Below are 22,332 nucleotides of genomic sequence, written 5' to 3' on the forward strand. Positions count from 1 at the left end.
CACTGCAGTACACATGAGCTACCTACATGATTAGATGAAGCAGTGGGGAGAAGATCACAACATCGGGGGTAGGGGGGGAGAAGTCTCCAAATGAAGACTGAAAATGAACAGCCCACAGTTGGAGAAAAGTGTTCTAGGAGGAAGAAAAGATAAAAACCTAACAAGCCCCCCAAACCTTGCAATTCATTTAACCTAAACAAAGGTAGCAATTTGTATTGGCCCAATTTCAGCTGTAGATTAATCCCTGCAGAAATAGTGTTGAGTTGCACTTGAAGTACATCAAGGAGAGAGGAAAGTAATTTGGTGATCGTCCTCGGGTTTCCGACGACACCTGTGGTGGCGTGTTCACGTTTACTACTGGATCACAAATGCAAGGACAGGTGACACAGATGTGAGAAAGTTCCCCTAGATGCGACATCCCAACAGGTCTCCAGTCTCCCATGTGCCACCCATCTGCTGCTGGAACACATCGATTGTGTCTTCAATCCTCCATCTCCAGCTGTGCTGGAGTGTCTGCTTCATTAATTGGCTGCCCATCAAACCTGAATCTAATCTGTCTGATTGACAAGCCCTGTCGCTCACAGTAGGCCTTCATCAGCTTGCTCAGAGGCGTGTGCCTCTTGATTTTGAACTGGACGACAGAGCCATCCTGCCCAGCCACCTTCAGGATGATATGGTTATTCTCTGTCTTCACTCCCTCCTTGGGCTTCTCCTCAGACATGGCTGCGTGGGCGGAGGCAGCAAAGGCTGGGTCAGCGCCCGAGCGGGTGAGTCACGCTCTCAGCCCCGCCCTCTCCCGCTGCAACTAGGCTAATTTTTTTTAAAGAAAGGAAATCTGGAGGTGAAAGTTACACTGAAGTAAAATTCCTAAGGAACTTTTTTTCCCACTAGCCTCAATTCCCTTGCACTACTGACATTTAAGAACACCTTTTTGGAACTCCAGAAAGAAATAGCTGAGCTGCATTTTTAAAGCTGGAAGTGTGAGTATTAATTCACCGCATATCCTTTTTTTTTTAATCCTTTGTAATTTCAGCCCTTTCTTCAATTAACTTTGATCCATCTCAATAATTGAGATATATAAATTCGGGGCTCATTTTCCACATTGTGCATATAAGTCCTTCAGGCCACAAAAAGAGTTCCATGCTTTCTAACGACATTGATCCACACTTTCAGATGACACTAAAAGGCATAGTATACCTATCAGAAAAAACACAGGGGAAAGGGTCCTACCTACCAACCTTGTAACTGTGTTTACATTAGAAAATAAATAAACATATGGGAGGAAAATATAGCAGTAAAAGAAATCATGGATGAACCTGTTTTTTAAGAGAGCAAACTGACTTTTTATTGTCATTTGGGAAGAAAATATGGATGTCTAAGCCTGCATTTCTTATATATTTTCCATCCAGATACAAGTATTTTCATCCAAAGTCTAAGGTAAATGGTCTCCATGAAAATTGTCTCTGAAAGTCTGCAATGTGCATAAGAGGGTTCTAGGTTACAATTCAAAGTCAAAAGGATTTTGGTGATGTAGTTCCAAGGAAAGCTTGGACAAACAGCTAGTGAAATGAGAGTCCCCACAGGACTCTCCATGTTCCCTTGCATATCTTACGTTGGGCCATGTCCAAGTCTACATCTAAGTCCTCATTAATCCTGCTAAAGCTCAACTGAACAAAAATGAAACTTGTTCATCCTACCAAAGGGTTCAGTTAGCCCTGGTAACCATTTCTGAGCCTTTTGGTCTCTAGCACAGAGCATTTCTTGATGTTGTTGTTGTTGATTGTCTTCAAGTTGAGCACGCATCATAGCGACCCTATGAACAAAAGGCCTGAAGCCCCTCTACAACTCTCGACATTTATCAAAATTCGTAGAGTTTCCAGAGGCATGTTGTTTAGGAAGTGGATGCCACTCCTGCTTCCAAACATGTCATAATATGTTATTGTTTTTATGTGCCATTGAGTCGCCTGAGAGACACAAAAATGATGTATTGCACTAATGGTATACAAGGATAACTGTAATGTCATTGGTATGATAACTGAAATGTCGTTGAAATGAGAACTGGTAAGCAAACATGCACTTGTTTCATAGGAACCAAAAGTTTCAACTTGTAGTTGTAGAAGCAGAGAAACAAAATTGGAAATGTAGTCAGGAGATTCTTGGAATCCATAAACCCAGTAATTTCTTCAGTTATTTGTATTTATAGGAGACTATAAATAAAATGTATAGTTGAAGATTTGTGCTTTTGTTGTTAGATGTCATTGAATCAACTACAACTCATAGCAACCCTATGAGCAGAAGGTCTGAAAACTGCCCTATCCTGTGCCATTCTCATCATCTCAGACCCACTTTAGCCACTATGTCAATCCATCTTCTTGAGGGTCTTCCTCTCTTTTGCCAACCCTCTACCTTTCCCAGTATGATACCTTTTTCCAAGAAACATTCCCAAGCATGTGACACAGTTTCACCACCCGTGCTTCTAAGGAGGATCTTGGTTGCATTTCCTTCAAGACATACTTGTTTGTTCTTTTTGTAGTCCAAGGGATATTAATTATTCTCCTTCAACACTACAACTCTAATGCGTACATTCACCTGTCATCTTTAGTCATTGCCCACCTTTCAGATGATAGCAAGTATTTGAAAAGACCATGACTTGATCAAGTTCAGTCTTTAAACTGACATTGCTGCTCTCCAGCACTTTAGAGAGGTTCTTAAACAGTAGATTTTCCCAGTGAAACATGTCTTAATTTCTTAACTGATGGTACCAAGGGTGTTTATTGTGGATCCAAGTAAGATGAAATAGTTGACAATATAATTATTTTCTCTATCTATTATGATGTTGTCTATTGGCCTGGTGGTGAAGATTTTGTTTTTAACAAGTCCTTCAAGTCCTCACTTTCAGCAAGCAAGCTTGTGTCATCTGTATAACAGAGGTTGTTGATGAGTTTTCCTCAAATCTTGGTACAACATTCTTCTTGATATAATCTGTCTTCTCTAATGATTTACTCAGCCTACAGATTAAATAGGTATGGAGAAAGATTATAGGTTCCAGCACACACTTTTCTTCATTTTCAGCCATGCTGTGTTCCCTTGCTCTGAACAACAGCTTCTTAGTTTAAGTGTAAGTTTGCACGATCACAACTGTTTTGTGATTCCCATTCTTCTCAACATTAGCCATAATTTTCTATGGTCCAGAAAGTCAAATGCCTTTGCATAGTCAATAAAATACACAAGTGATTGCTATTAAGGGGGGAGGGGACACTTGAAAAATGAGGGACATGACATTTAGATTTAGTCTCATTGGTAATATTCTAATTTCTCCATATTTCTCTCTCATGGGCATCTGACTCACACTTTTTTCATTACAATAAGCCTATTTATTTGAAATTTAATCATTCTTTGTCTTTAATATGCTCTAGTGTTTTCACTTCCGTGACTTATTTCTTTTCTTTGTAGGTGAGTGAATTATGATGGTAATAGGTACTATTATAAAATAATAAGTAACTTGAAATCAAAACACTGGCATGTAATATGAATAGTACCATGTGCTAATATTGACTTAAATATAATTAATTCAACAATATTATACATTTCAAAATCAGAAAAGACATTTGAATATGATGAAGGTCAGTTTTTAGAGTGGAATTTTCATTTTTTAATATGTTCCTTTTAAAAAAAATAAGAATCAGGAAAGTAATTTTCCCCCCCAGCTCTGCCTCACTTACTCTGGGTACATGGGCAGGAGACATCATGCTCAGAAGGGTGGACAGACAGCACAGGAGAGGAAAACTCCAGATGATCTGGATTGATACAGTAACTGGGACAATGGGGGTTGGTTTGTTGAAGTCAGTGAGACTCGCTTAGGGCAAGGCAAGGCTCAGAGCTACTGTACATAGGGTCGCTATGGGTCACAGGTGACCAATGGCACATAATAACAACAATATACTATGACAGGTTTGGAAGCAGGAATGGCATCCACTTCCCAAACAACTTGACTCTGGAAACTCTATGAACTTTGAAAAATGTCGATAGTTGTAGAGGGTTTTCAGGTCTTTTGTTCATAGGGTCACTATGAGTCGTGCTCGACTCAAAGGAAATCAACAACAACAACTTTTGTTCTACTTCTTACTTTATAGTGCCTAAGATCTTAAAAACTTTCAAGTAGTTACCTAGAGTGCAGCTGATCTCCATTTACCTTGAGTCAGAGAGGAAGAAAGAGTATCAAGAATCATAGGAGAATATAAAATGAGCATCTGTTTGCCTTCATGAACAACTTTGTTATGCGACCGTTACTGAAAGTGTTGAACAAAATTCTGTAGAAGAACCTTTATAAAAAGGTGAAAATCCAGAACATAATTTCAAATTTTCAATGAAATCCAAAATTCCTGGAGTCAAAAAGATTGGATGAGCCCCTGAAACTATTACTCTGAAATAATCTTTAAACTACAAACCAAAACTATCACTTGAAGAATTCTTTCCATTAAGCAACATTATTGTTTTCAGTTTCCACTGAGTTAGTTGGCTCTGACTCATGTCTATTCCACAAACAACAGAGTGAAAATTTGCTTGGTCCTTGACCATCTTCATAAACTCTGCTGTGCTAGTTGCAGTCATAATGTTGCATACAATGTTGTTATGTTAGAACTAATTCATACCTGACCTTCCAGAGGATATCTAGATTTTCAGAGGCTGTTAATTACACAAAAGGAGAGTGTCCATCTTTCTCCCATGGAGCAATGTTGGCAACAAAACTCCTTACCCACTAGGCCACCAGAGCTCCCTAAATAGCAGTTTTGTTTAATCAATAAAGAATTGTATGTGGGGTCAAATTGACAGCAACAACTCCTTGAAAGATTAGATGAGCAGCTCAGGGGGTAGAGTGTTTATGTTAATATTGGTAGAATAATTTGGGGAAAAGTATTGAGAACATATGCACAACTAGAAGAATGTAGTCAATATCACTTAATTATACTTTTCCCATGTGGAACTCTGAGGTTGGCTCAGGATAGGACAGAGTTCAGAGCTATTGTGCACAGGCTCACTATGAGTCACAGGAGACTTGATGGTGCATAATAAAAATGGCTGGTAAGGAGCCATACTGCTACCTCAAATTCAGCATCTGCTCTTGAAAAATATAGGCAAATCCCTCTCATGTGGTTTACTGCTTCTAAAAACCTACTGGTGGGTCAGCTATGGGTCAGTTTCAACTTGAGAGTACACAATAACAACAACAACATTTTCACAAAATAAAAGTTCTTAAAGCTCCATAAAATTAAAGAACAAAAAGTTAGAAAAATATTTACTACTAATACGATATGAAAGGAATGTTGGTGGTGTAGTGTGTTGCACTGCTAACCAAAAGGTCAATGGTTTGAATCTACCCACTGCTCAGCAAAAGAAAGATAAACAGTCGCTTTCCATAAAGATTTAGAGTCTTGAAAAATTGATGGAGAGTCACTGTGAGTCTGAATTAACTAGAGGGTACAAAATATTTAGGGTTCTAATATAAAAAATTTATAACAAACTCTAAAAGGGTATGAAATACAGTACCTCTCAGAAGGTTAGCCACAAAATGTAGGAACAAGAGTTATCAGTTGGAACTCTTTCTCCAAACTCTGACCTGAGACCTTTGCCATAACACAATATAAAAGACATCAATAATGCAAATACAGAATGCATTGTAACCTGGAACACTCCAGAACCCCATTAATTACCATAAATAGCGGCACACTTCATTGCATCATAGTTTCACTTATGTCAGAATCTGTTTGGCATAGACCACAAGAAGGGAATTACAGCAAAAGAGCAAACCCACAAAGTACATTTTTTTTTGTTTCTTATTCTGAAAGTATTTTGCTGAAGTAATTATCTGTTACACTGGAAAAACAGTTGGTATGTACTTCTAAGCCTCTAATGGCTGCTTCACTGTTTAACATTCAAAGTAATTTGTTTCCCGCCCCCCGCTCTATTCTATTTCTTCTTTGAGAGCAAAAAGGTTTAATCATTACTTGTTACTGGATGTGATCCCAGTGATGAAATTCCTAGGTGCAGAAAAACCTTTACTAGAGTGGGAAGGGGAACTGCACCTGGTAGAGGGAGCCTACATTATATAGACGATCATCTGGATTCAGAAAAGTTGAGTGATATCTCCCATCTTGCCACATTTAAAAAGAAAAAAAAAAAGAGGAAACGATTCAAGGTGACCAGGGGAGCTGTGACAGTGACAAAATTGCTGACTAGAACAATTTATGAGCTTTGCTGGGATCATTCCTAAAAACAACAGATTCTTTTTCTCTTTCTTACCAATTAAGTAACTTCTTCCTTACCCAAACAATTGAATCTTAGTAGCTGTATATTTCAACAGCTCTGGTGGCCTAGTGGTAAGAAGCTACACTATAGTCCTGAAGGCTTTGCATTGCTGTTCCAATTCACCAGCTGCTCTGTGGGCAAAAGCTGGGCAATTTCTTCCTGTTTGATTAACTGCCACCTCTGAAAACCTACTAGAGGGTCAGTTCAGACTCTAGAAGCAAGCAAAAAGATGAAATCTTTGCTGACACACTGTGAGCTAAATGTGCAATATTAATGACTCTTCTTCATTCTCCTAAGATATATTCAAAGTCCACCTCCTTGTCTCTTCAACACCCTCGGACTCCTGCCAAATGCACATTTCCACTTTCCTGATAGACTTCCCAATCTCTCTCTCTCCCCACTTTTATTGACTTCCTTACTAAGTTTGTATACATTGTGTTTTACACTACTTTTCATTAACATTATGTTTCATAAAATCATTCTCATGCATTATGTTTTATAAAAATAATCACTATCAAAAAGCTGTACAATGACTAGGAATGACAGAAGGAGAATTGATACCTTTGAGCTGTGGTGCTAGAGAAGAGTGTCGAATATACCATGGACTGCTAGGAGAACAAATGGGTTCGTCCTGGAGAGAGTGAAGCCGGGCTGCTTCTTGGAGGCAAGGATAATAAAGCTTATTCTGACATACTTTGGGCATGTTGCAAAGAGGGACCAGTCCTTGGAGAGTGCTTGGGAGGGTGGAGGAAAAGCACGGGAAAGGAAGATTGATTCAGTGACTGGGGTAATGGGGGTGGATGTATCAGTGACAATGGGATTGGCACAATATAGAGCAGGGTTTAGGGCTGTTGTATGTAGGGTCACTATGAGTTGCAGGCGACTCAACAACACATAACAACAATAACATTGGCTCTTACCCATCAGTAGCCTGTCTTTCCACCCAGATCCTTCCTATTTCCTTCCCCCTCTCATTCCATCTCCCAAACTGCACAACTCCAATCTCTTCAATTCAAATTCAACACTGAGTTTGCTCCTCCATTTTTCTAGAGGTCCCAAAGATTCAAACATGGGTTACCTCTTTCTTTTCTTTTACATCCTAGAGACTCATCCCTTCCTGTCTTTCTCTAGCTAGCTACACAACTCACACAGATTCACACTTCAGAATTCTGAAACTTAACTTTTCAAGGAATTCACTTACTTTGTGACATTTAGCAACAATAGATGATGTCTCTAAAACTTCCTGAAATGGTTTGATGTCAGCCAGTTCTTTTGGTATTCCATGTATTCCTTCCATCTTCTTTTGATGCTTTCTGTGTCGTTCAGTAATTTGCCCATAGAATCCTTTAGTATTGTAATTTGAAGGCTGAATTTGTTCTTCAGTTTTTTTAGCTTGAGAAATGCTGAGAGTGTTCTTCCCTTTTTGGTTTTCTAACTCCTGATATTTGCAAATATTATAATATGTTGCCTTGCCTCCTCAAGTTGCCCTTTGAAATCCTCTACCCCGCTCTTTTCATCATTTTGTCCTTTCAAGTTTAGCCTCTTTATGTTTAAGAGCAAGTTTCAGTAAATGAACAAAATATAATGTAAATGAGGGACACAATGGGACATGCATAAAACACAATGTACATGAACAATAAAAACATTTTAAAAGAGTAAGTTTCAGTGTCTCTTCTGACTTCCATTTTGGTCTTTTCTTTCCTATGTTTCTCATGACACTTTGCTGTGTTTTTAGCTTTAAAGTTAGGCCTATTTAGTTAAACATATGCACATCCTTCTTTCCACTAAACTCATATAAATATCTTAGTAGCCACCTCCCAACCTACTTATAGCAAAGTAATTTCTCCCTTATGTTTAGGGTCAATGTAGGCTTACTGCCCCTTATATGAAACTTTTCAGGATGGGTTATATTGAGGAATTCAGAATTTCTCAATTATTTTTAAGGATGCTATAAAGATGACAGAAAAATATTTGAGTGGTGGTGTTAGGGAACACTGCTGAATATCCCATGGACTGCCAAAAGAACAAATATATTTCTTATAGACAGTGCAGCCAGGGTACTCCTTAGAGACAAAGATGGCAAAGCTTCATTTCACATACTTTGGGCATGTTGTTAGGAGAGGTTATTATTTCTTGGAGAGGTACATCTTCCAGGAGAGGAAGAGACTCAACAAGACAGAGTGACACCATGACTGCAGCAATGAAGCTGAGTATGTCAGAGATGATAAAGATGGTACATGATAGGGTAGGGTTCAGATGCATTGCATTGTAGTCAACTCAATGGCACTTAACAACAATGAATAACTTGATGCAATTAACAACTTGGTACACATACTATCAGTTACACAAAGGGTCAGAGGCTACATGTTTTCACATAAAATAGGATAATCAGAAGTAGAAATAGCCTCACATCAGTTTTAATTGGGTTTTTTCCCCTACCAAATAACTCCTGGAGGGAGGTTTTGTATTTAGTCAGATATAGAAAATTAAGAATCAATATTATGTGGTATAGATTATAGAAATGATTCTGAAGAACTGAGGACTTTTGAAAGATTTTTTTTTTGTCTGTCTTTAAATGCTTTTTTTTTTTTCATTTTGGAGACAATATATAAGTAGTACCCAAAGGATGGAGTAAATCAAGTAAGCCAGAAAAGGTAGATTAAATGAAGCAAAGGGTATGGGTGTCAAAAGAGAGCAAAGATAATCATTAGCTGACTGGAGAAATAATTTATTAAAATTACAGATTTTTACAAATTTGTAATTTTACAAATTACAAAATACAAATTCTGAAGAAAAATATTTCCTATATAGTTTTGAGGTTTTTTGTTTCCTTGTTGTATATTGTTGAGTAGGATCCGACTGGCAAAGGAGGAGATTGCCTCTCCTTCTCCAGCAGTGCAACTGGTGGATTTGAACCACACATTTTAGGGATTCAGTGCAGCTTCTTGCCACTAGGCCACCAGTGCTCCATTTCCTATACAGTTTTGAGAGAACAAGTAATGGATTAGTATCAATCCATTAACCAAAATCCAATCTTCCACATTTCCAGTCCTTCATCTTTGTCACCAGCCATCACATTCTCTCTCTTTCTTTCTGATCTAAGCCAAGGGAAGTTAGGTCAGAGCTCACACTCTCTTTCAAACTGGCAAAAAGGCAGATGCCAACCACAAGTTTGGAGAGTTCACATAATTATAGGAACCTTCTGTCATGCTAGACAAAAATTTGGGAGTCATTTCCCACTACTCTTTGGGATAGAAGTTTACCCATTGCAAGCTTAGGAATTCCCTTGGCACCTTTACTTTTTGACCTGCTGACTCCCACAGCCATTTTGCATTTGATAGTTCACTGCAACAACTCCTACAATTCATGGAGAGTTTACTACACTTATGACTACAGATTTAGGGGAAAGTTCTCAATGTGGAGCTTCTATTTCCCAATGGATGTGTTACTCAGATGAGAGCAGATGTTTTAATCAATCAGAAAGTTCTCTAAGTCTTAGGAGTCAGGACTTTTATTAACCAGCCCTGTATGATAGGCTAAATCATGCCTGACACTAGTTGATTTCAGCCTCCCAGGTGAGTCTTTTTTGGTCTGGCCAGCCTCTATTTGCCAGAACAAATCCTAAGCGTGATCTCGAAGTTTCATATTGAGGCTCTCAAATGATTTCAAGGGTAATTTCCCTGGAGCCAAAGACCAAGACCATCTTACTAGGACAAAACCATATTTTTATTATTTTGAATGTACTGTTGTTGTTTTTGCTGTTATGTGCCATCAAGTTGCCTGCAACCCATAGAGACCCTATTTACAACGGCTCTGAACCCTGATCTGTCCTGTGCTAACCTTATTGTCTCTGACACACCTATCCCCATTGCTCCAGTCACTGAGTCAATCCATCTCATCGAGGGTCTTCCTCTCTTGTGCTGTCCCTCCATCCTTACAAGCATAATGTCCCTCTCCAAGAACTGGTCCCTCCTGTAATGTGCCCAAAATATGTCAGATGGTGCTTCAGAATCTTTGCCTCCAAGGAGCAGCCTAGTTTCACCCTCTCCAGGATGAACCTGTTTGTTCTCCTACCAGTCCATGCAGTATATACTCAATACTCTAGCACCACAGCTCAAAGGCATCACTTATCTTTCTATTATCTCTGGTCATTGTCCAGCTTTCTGATGCACAGCAAGTAATTGCAAAGACTATGGCCTGACTCAGGCACACTTTAGTCTCCAGACTGACACCATTGCTCTTCAGTACTTTGGAGAGGTCTTTGATAGCAGACTTTCCCAATGCAATTTTTCTTTTAATTTCCTGTCCGATTACGCCAAGAGTATTGATTGTGGAGCCAAGCAAACTAAAGTGGTTAACAATCTCAATCTCTTCACCATCTAGCATGATGCTGCCAATCGGTCCAGTGATGAGAATCTTTGTTTTCTTGATGTTGAGCTTCAATCCAGATTGAAGGCTACAGTCCTTGATCTTCTTCAGCAAGTGCTTCAATTCCTCCTCAGTTTCAGCAAGCAAGGTTGTGTCCTTTGCATAATGCAGGTTGTTGATGAGTCTTCCTCCATAAAGCCCTAAAGCCCAGCCTCCTGGATAATCTGCTCTGCATAAAGATTGAAATGGTATGAAGAGAGGACATTTCCCTGGCATACACCGTTCACGATTTTAAACCATGCAGTGTTTCCTTGCTCTGTTCTGACAACTGTCTCCTGGTCCAAGTATAGATTTTGTGCATAAGCACAATCAAATGTTCTGGGAGTCTCCTTCTTCTCAGCCACAGTTTGTTGTTATCCACACCATCAAATGCCTTTGTATAATCAATGAAACACAGACAGTCCTCTGGATCTCTCTCCTTTCAGCCAAGTTCCATCTAACATTAACTCTATTATCCCTAGTGCCTCTTCTAAAAGCTATGGTACATTCACAAGATGGAATACTATGCAGTGCAGAGGAGCAATGATTTTGAAAAATACTGTATAACATGGGAGAAGCTAAAGAGCATTATGGTTGGTAAACTAACTCAGGTGCGTAAGAACAAATACTGTGTAAGAACCATAATTGTAACAACAGAAAGATAGCCAGTGAAATGTGTATGGATATATAAAGAGGGAAAGGGAAGGGGCAGGGAGGCTGTGGGTGAGGACTAGGGGTAATCACGGGGTAGAAGATATTGATGGGTGGAAGGAGGGAGCGAAAAAAAAAAGTACATGAATGAAACACAATAAAAATATTTATAAAATAATTCTGAGTAAATGAAAACATCATAATCACGGTCACCTTTATTAATCTTCTTAGTATTTAACATTTCAATGTTCTATCAGGAATTGTTTTCAGTGAATACTCAGATAACATTTCTATGTAGGAGACCAAAAAGCTTGTTGGATGTTATAGATGAGAACTCAGAGTGCTGTAGGCATTCTTAAGATTTTTGCAATTGCTATCATGATAATGCTTGAAAGATAGCAGAAAGTTGCCAGTTTTCTGATTTCCAAATATAAGAAAACCACAGGTTTTTTATTTCACATTGAATTGGTTCTTATTCTCAAGTCATTTGACACAAACTCAGTTGTTTCTTACACTCAAAAGGATGCTTCAGTCAAAATGTTGATGTCTGAAGATGTGGCTAGAAGAGAACAACTTGTTATCAACTGCAAAAGTGGTGTGTCATTTGACCTGTAACTTCAGAAGTGAGGAAAATCTCCTGCATCTAAAACCCGAGACTGAGTTAGACATGCCTCTAAAAGCCTCCAACATTCTGACCATTTCTGATATTAACTGTCACTCTCATGACAATCACTGTTCTATGCCGAGTTACCTATTTGTTGCAATACCAATGCAGAAATCACAGACCTCACTCACAGTTTAGGATTTATCAGAAAAGTTAACAGGCTATTGTTGTGGAGTAGGAATGCTCAGGATACAGTTTTCCACTCAGGACAGCCTTTTTTCTGCTCCACACCCAGGTAGTCCTCTTGAGTCCTGAGGTCCTTGGCCCTCTGTCGGGCTAGGGTAAATATCACAAAGCTCTTTTAGATCTGTCAATTAGGTATCCAAAAGCGCCCCTCTCCACTAGGATTTATGATGTTGATAAATAATGTTGAGTATCCCATGGGCTGCCAAAAGAACAATATCACTGATCTTGCAATACGTGCAGCTAGAATGTTGACTAGAAGAGAAGACGGAGAAACCTTGTCTCACACTTTGTACATGTTATCAGAGGTGGAGAGCAGTCCCTGGAGAATATCTTACCAAAACTAATGCAAACTCAAATTCTCTGAGCTGAGTCTGGCATGTAGCAACCCTCCATCAGATTTCTGAGGTTTTACATCTTAATGAGAGCAGACTGCTTTATCTCTCTTGGCTGAAGTATTCAATCATTCACCTTTTTGGATGGCATCCTTGCATTCCAGCAGCTGCTCCACAGAAGAGAGATGAAGAATCTCTTCCCATGTATTTTACAGTCTCTGAAAACCTGCTATGAGTAGGTTCTAATCTGATGACAATGAAAGAGATACTTGGGTCAGCGAAAAAGAGGAACTTAGCACCCAACAATAATCATAACTCCATAATTAACATATTTTTGTCGTTGTTGTTTACCGTTGAGTCAGAACTGACCCATAGCTGACTTGAAGCCTTTCTATAGCTACCATCATTTCTCAAAGTTCATAGTGTTTCCAGAGGCAACTTTATTTAGGAAGTGGATGCCACTCCTGCTTCCAAATAATTAACATAATACATAAAAATAATTAATGTCATCGTTATTGTAGCTCTGGTGGCCTAGTGGCAAGGCAAGAAGTTGCACTGTACTCCCGAAGGCACAGGGTTCTAGGCCACCAGCTGCTCCGTGGGAGAAGGATGGGCAATCTCCTCCCATGAGATTAACTGCCTCTGAAAACCAGCTTGAGGGTCATCTATGGGTTGGTTCTGAGTCTACGGTACACCATTACTACAACATTATTATTATTAATGTTATTAATCCTGGTGGTCTTGTGATAAGTTTAACCCAAAGGCATGCCAAACAAGCCACTCTGCTAGAGAAAGATGTACAGTCATTTCTTGTGTGAAAACCCGCTGGAGGGTCAGTTAGGAGTCTGTCCTGATTCGATACACAATCACCAAATATTCCAGATGGAAGGATTTATAAACTTTTCTCGTTAACTATCTCCAATAAATTATTCTTTCTTTCACGTTGTTGTTAATTGCCTTCGAGTCGAGCACAACTCATAGCGACCCTATGAACAAAAGGCCTAAAGCCCCTCTACAACTCTCGACCGACAACAAAGTTCATAGAGTTTCAGGAGGCACGTTATTTAGGAAGTGGATGCCACTCCTGCTTCCAAAATTCTTTCATAAGAAAGATGAAAAATAGTTTAAAAAATGGAATTCTAATTTTATATTGTAAAAAAAAAAAAGCAAATAGTACTCATGAATAGAAAGGCAAACGAAAACAAATAAAGTGTCCCTCTCAGTCCAGCTACAACTGTGTTGTATCCTTGAGGATTGTTCTCAATAAATATTTGGAGATTGATTTGTTTTCTGTTTAGCAAAGATACCTTACTTTTCAGAAGTCAAATCAAGGGCTAAGTCCTATGGAGGATAAAACAACGTAAAGTCTAGGGAAGGATTCAGATAAAGTTTCAAGGCTTTAGCAAATATACAACCAAAAAAAGCAGATAAAATTAGTAAGGATGTAAAGGTTTCCTTCACATTTCCCCTTGAGCTCCTTCCCCTTTTGGCTCCAGTGGTCTCAAACAAACGCCACTCATAGGGGGCGCAGAAGAGGCGAACCTAGGGAACAGAAAGGACAGCTGGTTTAAAGGCAGAAGCTAGGAGACTGAAAACCAGAGGATGGAGAGTGGGGGCGTGGGGGAGTGGAGAGTGTGCGTTACTGGAGCCACGACTGTTGCATCTCAGGTTTGAAAAGGGAGGACAAAATGTCTTGTGTCACTTTTTTCCCTCTGGCCTTCAGGTACTGGCCAGGGACGGCGGCGGGCGTTGTCACATCACTTAAGAGAAAAAGACCTCTCTGGCTCTGCCAGCAACCGGGCAGGCAACCTAGGAATCAAGGTCTTCTAGAAAACGACCCCTGGCGATCACTAGGAAAGGACACTTCAGTGACTTGTTAAAGGGAGAGCGCGGCGACCCTGGAGCAGCAGGAGGGGCGAGGCCAGCATCTCGCAGGGCCAGGCGGCACGCGGGGCGAAGCGGGGGATATAGGGGACTGAGGGTTCCCACTTGGCGGACAGGAGGACGGAAGGACCTGGGGTGGGACCAGAGCAGGAGCAGCCAGAGCCCCCCGCCCCGCCAGCTTGGCGCCCCTCCCGCAGCCAGGCGGGGTCGGGGCGGAGCGAGCGCGTGGGGCGGAGCAGGCGCGGGCGCGGGCAGAGCGCGGCGCGGGCCAGCGGTGAAGGTCCGCTCAGGAGCGGCGTCGCTGCGGTGCTGCCACTCGCCTCGGCCAGCAGTCCGCAGAACCTGCTCGCGGTGCGCGTCCCTCCCCAGCAGCTAGCTCCCGCTCTCCGTCCCGTCTGACGGGCATGGCTTCGGCGGGCAGCGGCATGGAGGAGGTGCGTGTGTCGGTGCTGACCCCGCTGAAGCTGGTCGGGCTGGTGTGCATCTTCCTGGCTCTGTGTCTGGACCTGGGCGCCGTACTGAGCCCGGCCTGGGTCACGGCTGACCACCAGTACTACCTGTCCCTGTGGGAGTCCTGCCGGAAGCCCGCCAGCCTGGACATCTGGCACTGCGAGTCCACGCTCAGCAGCGGTGAGGGCCTGGCGCCGCGACCCCGCCCCCGCCCCCGCCCCACTGTCCCTGCTTGAGTGTCCCTACCCATGCGTGCCCTTCCCACCCATCCTGGCCTTTCCCGGAGCCTCGGGCACCAGCCGCTAGTCTCCCTGATGTCCGCCCTCTCTCCTTCCCAGACTCGGTCTGCAAACCTAAAGCGCGGTCCCACGCCCTCTCCCTCCTTCCCTGGCCATTCCCCTGGCTCTGGAGTAACACGTTTGCTATTCTGGGCAATTGTTATCATTTAGGACTAGAACCATGTGGTTGCCTTAAAAAAAAATGCACCGCTTTCCACACCCTCATCAGAAAAGCAATAAGCAAAAACGCCCCAACTCCGCCAAGATGCTGTAGGTTTTCGACTTAGGCTCCCCCACTCTTCTCTTTCCTCTCTGGAAGAAATTTGCCTGAGTTTACCTCTCTGTGCCCACGTTTCTGCCTGCTCTGCTCAACCTAACTGGGTTTTCCCCAGTGAGTTTTGGGTTGGGTTTCATTTCCTTAACGTTTTAGGGGAATATAGAGAGGTGGGAGAGGGGCAGGCTTAATTTCCTTTTTTGGTGGCATGGTAGCTGGTTGTGAGTTGTGCGCCCTTCTCTCCACCCTCTGGTCTTTGGCCAGACCTTTTCTTTTCTTCTCCCTTAGCTCCCGATGCCTGGAACTTTGTACCTTATTCAGTCAGCGCCACTAGCAGCAAATAGAGCCCTCCGGGGCGATGAGATAGGTGGAGGAGACACAGAAGAAAACTGTAGGATATGCCAGCCCCTGGGAGAGGGGAATTAAATGGCTTTATTCCTCCCTTGACTCCCCCAGTTACCTTCCTCAGCGCCCCAGTTTCACCTTTAGAAGAAATCCGCTAACTTCTGATTTCTTGCTGCAAACCCTTTCTAATCTTGACTCTTAAACTGCTGGCGTCAGCGCAGAGAAGGGAGAGAACCTGCCCTGTGATCACACACATACACTCGCGCGCACACTCACACACACATCCAGAGAAACTCATTAAATTCCTCCGTGACAGTCTTATGTCTTTTCTAGGAGTATTTATAAAGCGTTTCTGGAAACCTTTCAAGTTCCAGCAAAGTTGAAATAGCACATGAAAGCCACAGAGGTCTGATTTGCTTTTGCCTGGGGGTTCTTGTTGTAAGAGAGATTAGTTCACTTGGTTAAGTCCCTTCCGTAAATTTAATTTTCTGTTTACAAAAGGCTTTTTCTCTCTCACCTCAAAATTCCCATTGAAGGGTTTTGTCTTTGTTGCTTAATTCACTGTGGAGGGGACTGGTTGGCAGCGGGAGGTCAACATTTAGGTCTTTCAGTTCTTTCAGGGTTGGTTGTTTACAACTAAAGATAAAATAAATCTGTAAAATGCCTTTCTCCAGTAACCAGGGGAATCCAAATAAACTTTGGAGAAAATATCTTTTCTTTCCCCTTCTCGAATAGAAATGGAAATTATGTAGGAATGCCAGCTTCAGTAGGTCTCCTTAGCAACGTGAATCCTTTGCCCCTTTCTCCCTGTCTTGTGAAAGAATAGCCCCCTGATTGTACAAAGAGTTTTTAGATAGGTCAGAGGAACCAGCTTAAACTCCCACTTTCTTTTCAGGCCCTTATCCTTTTCTCTTGGCCAGGAATGTGGGGAATGGGGAGAAGCCAGCTCCAGTTTGTGGAGCTGAAGGAGGTGTTTGCTAATCTTTCCTTAATTGCCTCTGTAGCCTTTTATCTCAGCTTTTTTAACCCCCCTCTAGGCAAGGAAAATGAGAGACCCAAATTCAATGCAAATATAGTGGGAATTCAGCTCTTACAAGGTAAAAATCAAAGGCTGGTACTGTCTCTGCCCCACCCCCAAGCCCTTTCTTCTACCTTCTGCTGAAACTCATCCCCCAGCATTTCTCTTTGAGTTCTTGAAAAATCAACTTGAGTTTTCCTTTTGCGGCAAAAAAAAAACAAACCTACTTTTGCGGTAGAGTTGGTAAGCACATAGAAAAGAAGTCGAGGTTTTGACTTTTCCAGAAGAGTTGGCAAGATCCCCCCCCCCACCTTCTCAGGGGATTAGGGGCAGGTGGGGGGGGGGCGGCTGCTGGAAAGGAAACTAAAATGTGGAGAACTGTAGATTGTAGTGACCATGACTCTTCCTTACACATTGTGCTTCCTTGAAATGTTATGTGGACGCGAAGTTTCTATTCCACCAGCGTTTGGAGCAAAACGGAGTGGGGGGGAGCCAGAAGCGAAACCAGCAGTGCTTTCCTCTTGCCTGCTCCAAAGGGTAGGCAGTTTCTTTCAGTCTGTTTGCTTTGTGGAGCTGCAAGAAAGCAGGGAGGCAAATGTCTTTGCTGATGATTTGAAGAGATCCACTTCATTGTCTCTCAAAATGAATTCTCTCTAGAGGCACCACCAAGGACAGTTTCACTGACGGCTCTTCAACCAGGATCTTCAGGGCTTAATTAAAAAACCTTTGTCTTAATTAGAATTAAAACTGCTGTGAAGAGACAAGGTTGCATTTGCAGAAGGAAAAATTCGGGAATGTTCCTACTGAAGGCAGTGTGCCCTACTTAGGCCCAGTTTCTAGTGAAACTTTCCCCTCGCCATTATTTTTCAAGCGATGTCGTAATTCTCGATGCCCAATATGCACCGTCTGCTGTTTGTGGCCTGTTTTCTGGGTTTAAGTGAAAGCAGAGCCATGCCGTGGGTCTGTGTGGGTCCTGATGGAGAGAAGGTTGCGTCAGCACTTCTAGTATGAACCAGTAAGCCGGGTGTCAGTCAGCCGGAATGCTTTTCTCTGATGCCCCAATTCATTGTACTGGGGGCAGCCCAGGTCCTCCTTTTGGAGCAGTACATTTTCCAAAAAGATGTAAAAGAACAACTCTCAAAATTCACGGTAGGAACAGATAAAAAAGAAATTAAAAAAACAAAACAAACCACAACCCAAAACAAGAAACAAACCCGAACAAAAATAATATAAGCATGAGGGGAAGTTTGGGATAGCTAGTACTCACATGGCAGCTGGCCAGCTCTAGAATTTCTAAGTTCCCTTTTTTCCTTTTACTGATTTTGGGAGCCTCTTAATAAATGAATCTTAATTTTTTTAAGGTAGTAATGATGTTAAGCTTCTGCTTAGTCACATTTAGTTTTGATAACTTTTCTCCCTGGGAGAAAAAAGTGATTGAGCTTTCAGAGCCTTGCAAGAGAATTCTTTGTGCAAATATGTATGACCAAAGTGTATACAGAATGCTGAGGCCCTATACTCTGCATCAGAATGGTCTTCACTGGATAACCTGCAGAGTGCTTTATCATGTTCTTTGTTTAAATTTTATAAGTGTATAGATAACTTCTGTAGAACAGACTGACATTATATACTGGTATGATTTATTGAGCAAGTAAAAAACAAAGGCTTGCAGGTGACCAAGTGAACACAGTTGCCCAAGAGCAGTTTTGGGGACACATCGTGTGCATTTACCTTTTGTTTCATCCCCAAAATGCTTTATCCAGTAATTAAGGCCTTTTTTAAGGAATCTTGTTAACATCATTCACCTACTATCCTAAAAATAAGTGCATTTGTAACATGAGTCACTGCCAGCTTTGAAATGGCAGTGAACCTTATGCTAATAATGGGTGAATTTTATTCTTTTCAGGTGACAAGAGGTTCTTTTAAGAGTGCTTTATATGCAGCTTCCCTCCCCCACTTTCCTTCTTAACTTCAGTATAAAACCCCATTTAAAAAACAATATAGGAAGACCTCTTTTATGTGGTAGTTTAAATAAACTGAACTGCTTACTAAACACCTGCAAATCTTAGAAAAGCTGAGCTAAAGTGATTCTGGGTTCCAAGATGTAACATAATTGTTGCTTATTTTCCGTCCATATCTCAACTGAGAACTAGAATTTCACTGGCACACCTTATTGTGTGGTTCCCTCCAGGGTCTTTTGCTTGTTGCTTGAAAAGGGTTAGTACTGTTATGTGTTTACAAATAGTACAGCAAGCCTGAAAGTCACTAAAGTTGTACCCTCCTCTGGCTTCCTCACAAACAAAAGTAGAACGATGCAGTTGTGTTTAACATACACAGCTTAGACAAATGGGTGGAAAATGAACAGAGTACCAGCTAACACCAAAACTATCTCAGTTAATAAACCAGAGAAGACCAACTAGGACTTATTTCACAGTTATCCTGGTGATTTTGGGGGGTTTTATCATCTCCTAGAGTCCCAGGAAAATCTCCATATTTACTTTTGCAAGTGACCTGATGATTTGTCTGCAGTTGCAAATTCTCTCTTGCTCCCATTTAGAAAAGTTTTGTGATCTCCAGGGAGCCATTTAGAACAGGCTTTGGTAGCTAAGGGGTTTGATGGGTGTGTGAAAAGTCTGACCTTTAATAAAACTTTTCAAAAGAAGACAAAAACAAACAAACAAGCATGTCTCTGTCAGTTTTACATACTGTCAGAAACACATTTCAAGAATTTCCTCCAAGTTCCTGTTTAATAGTAGAGCTACTTAGGAAGATTACAGATATGTTCAGTGCTACTACATAAACAGCTAAGTAAGAGAGATCATAGACATTTTGTAGATATTTTTGCATTTCTTACTCTGCTGTAGGAACTATTAAATTATAATGTAATCTTATAATAGCAGGACAGTTAGCCATGTGACCACACACAATTTAACCTTTTCAGGTGGCTTGTGAAGATTAAATATATGAATGTACCCGCTCTTTAGGACTGTGTGACTTAATCACAAAAACAAGCCTAAAATGACTCTTTCTTGGTTAATAATTGAGAACACCCCTCTCCCCATTATAGTGCATTTTCTTTGCTTTGAATAGTAAAGTACTTTGATATTTTTTACATTAAAACTTGAGATTCATTGCTTCACATTTTACAGTGTATTTGGTAGATTGTAATTAGAAAACTCTGATCCAGCAGCATTGTTTCATTAAGTGCTACAGTGGGGCAGGCCCAAATGTTATCTCCAATATCACAATTACTATGAATGACTAAAGAGATTGTAAGGAGCTACGCTTCTATCCCACAGGCACATGGTTTGAATCTACCAGCTGTTTAGTGTGAGAAGGGTATCCTTCTGTGCAATTTTACTGCCTCTGAAAAACTGCTGGAGGGTCAACTATGGGTTGGTTCTGACTCGATGGCAAACAATAACACAACAGTTAATCAGCAGTAGAGGTAGTTTTTTTTAGCAAGAATATTCGAGTTAACATTGTTGAGAACCAAACCACCCCAAAAGTTAAACCAAAACCCCATAGCAACTCAAAAGCTCATGGTGTAAAATAGCCATTTTATTGTGCTCTCAGGTTCTGTAGGTCAAGAATTCAGAATAGCTCTCATGCTATAACATTACTGGGTCTTAGACAGGCATGTGTTGAATGGTGGGCACTGGAACATCTGGAGCTACAGGATCTTCTTTTAAATGGTTCTTACTCACCATTTGGCACTTTGACTGTGAAGCTGGGCTTCCTGAGACTCTCACTCAAGGGGAGGGGCTACATGTGGTCTTTCCAGCATGGTGGTCTCAAGATAGTTGGATTTCCTGCAGGAAGACTGGTTTCCCTCAGGACAGGGTTGCTAAAAGAATCAGGCTTTCTCTGAACAAGCCTGGGAAATCACACAATGCCTTTTCCATCACATTCTATTGTTTACAAAAGAGCCATATGGCCTGCCAGCCCAGTCAACTGTCTGACACTTAAGAGTCTGGATACGAATCTACATTTTGATACTACTGCCTAAAGAAAAAGGGAGGGGGGAAATACATACATATATCAACAAAAAGAAACACAAGCTTCTTTACTTAAATACCTAGATTGATTATATAAATCATGTCTGGCTAGGGTGAAAACTGCCCTTATCCAAGCAGTTCCTTGTGTAGGGGCATTTTGAATTTGACTCAAATGAACTAACAATCTTTAACCCTTAACCTGTCCACAAATGTGTTTGTGTATGCTATATCGTGTTTGTGTCTGTAGTAAATTTGGTTCACAGTCTTAAGGCTCAAGCTCATTAAGGATCTGAACTATAACCTGCTATTTCTTGTAGTAGGTGAAATCTAATTATTATTATTTTTTAAATAGTCTTGGATGCATCTGATGAGACATGCTTTGTACATAAATACAAAATATTAAAATTCCATATTGGAGCAATTTTTTTTACTTTATACTAGTTTATTTACAAAATTCAAATACATTGTTTTCAAAATCAGATTCTTTCAATTTCCCTTACCACCCCCATCTAATTGTACAAGCCCCCATGATTAATCTCCCCTCCGCCTGCTTCCACCCTCTCCCACCCCTCTTGGATCCTTATTCTACAACAGTGGTTTTATACACTATATAAATATAAGCATAAGCTTGTGGGACTGAATTAGTTCACTCAGCATAATGCTCTCCAGTCTCTCCCAAGTTAGGTAGTAATTTACAAAATCATTTCTCCTGTGTGCTGCGTACTATTCCATTGTGCGAATGTACCATAATTTCTCAATCCATTCGGAGCCACGATTTATAGTGCTAGAGAGGCAATGGAGTTAGAGAGTTGGGTTTTTTTGTTTGGGTTTTTTTTTTCTTTTTACTATATCAGTTTGTACATAGGTGCATAGTTTACCTATGTACAAACTGATATAGTAAAAAGAAGAAAAAAAAACCAAACAAACCCAACTCTCCACTGGACCAATCGGTAGCATCAGGATGGATGGTGAAGAGATTGAGATTGTTCACAGCTTCAATTTGCTCGGCTCCACGGTCAACACTCTTGGCACCAGCAGCCAGGAAATCAAAAAACTTATTGCGATGGGAAAGTCTGCTGTTAGGGACCTCTCTAAAGTACTCAAGAGCAACGGTGTCTCTCTGGAGACTAAGGTGCACCTGATACAGGCCAGGGTTTTTGCAATCACTTGTTATGCATCAGAGAGTTGGATAATGACTAGGGAGGACAGAAGGAGAGTGGATGCTTTTGAGCTGTGGTGCTGGAGAAGAGTATTGAGGGTACCATGGACTGCCAAGAAAACAAACAGATTCATCCTAGAGAGGGTTAAACCAGGCTACTCCTTGGAGGCAAGGATTCTGGGGCTTTGTCTGACATACTTTGGACATGTTGTAAGGAGAGACAGGTCTTTAGAGAGAGACATCATGCTGGGTAGGGTAGAGGGACAGCGCAGGAGGGGAAGACCCTCTATGAGGTGGATTGATTCAGTGACTGGGGTCATTGGGATGGGTGTGTCAAAGGCAGTGTGATTGGCACAGGATAGAGCAGGGTTTAGGGTTGTTGT

General features: G+C 41.2%; 1 protein-coding gene and 1 pseudogene across 2 annotated transcripts in view; one reads left to right on the top strand and one right to left on the bottom strand.

Annotated features, from left to right (window-relative positions):
- Positions 1-405: 405 nt before the first annotated feature.
- LOC102875050 lies at positions 406-721 on the bottom strand (annotated as a pseudogene). The gene has a single exon (XR_438842.1). The product of XR_438842.1 is annotated as a small ubiquitin-like modifier 3 pseudogene (transcript).
- Positions 722-14,834: 14,113 nt separating this feature from the next.
- The window catches only part of LOC102850226 (transmembrane protein 47-like), a 39,486-nt gene continuing 31,988 nt past the window's right edge, over positions 14,835-22,332 (top strand). Inside the window, exon 1 of the mRNA XM_006881770.1 lies at positions 14,835-15,060. Within this exon, the coding sequence (XP_006881832.1) occupies positions 14,835-15,060 (226 nt within the window). The remainder of the gene's footprint in view (positions 15,061-22,332) is intronic.

Source organism: Elephantulus edwardii, unplaced genomic scaffold (assembly GCF_000299155.1).
Source record: "Elephantulus edwardii isolate Elephantulus edwardi_28Jun2011 unplaced genomic scaffold, EleEdw1.0 scaffold00016, whole genome shotgun sequence".
Taxonomy (NCBI): domain Eukaryota; kingdom Metazoa; phylum Chordata; class Mammalia; order Macroscelidea; family Macroscelididae; genus Elephantulus; species Elephantulus edwardii.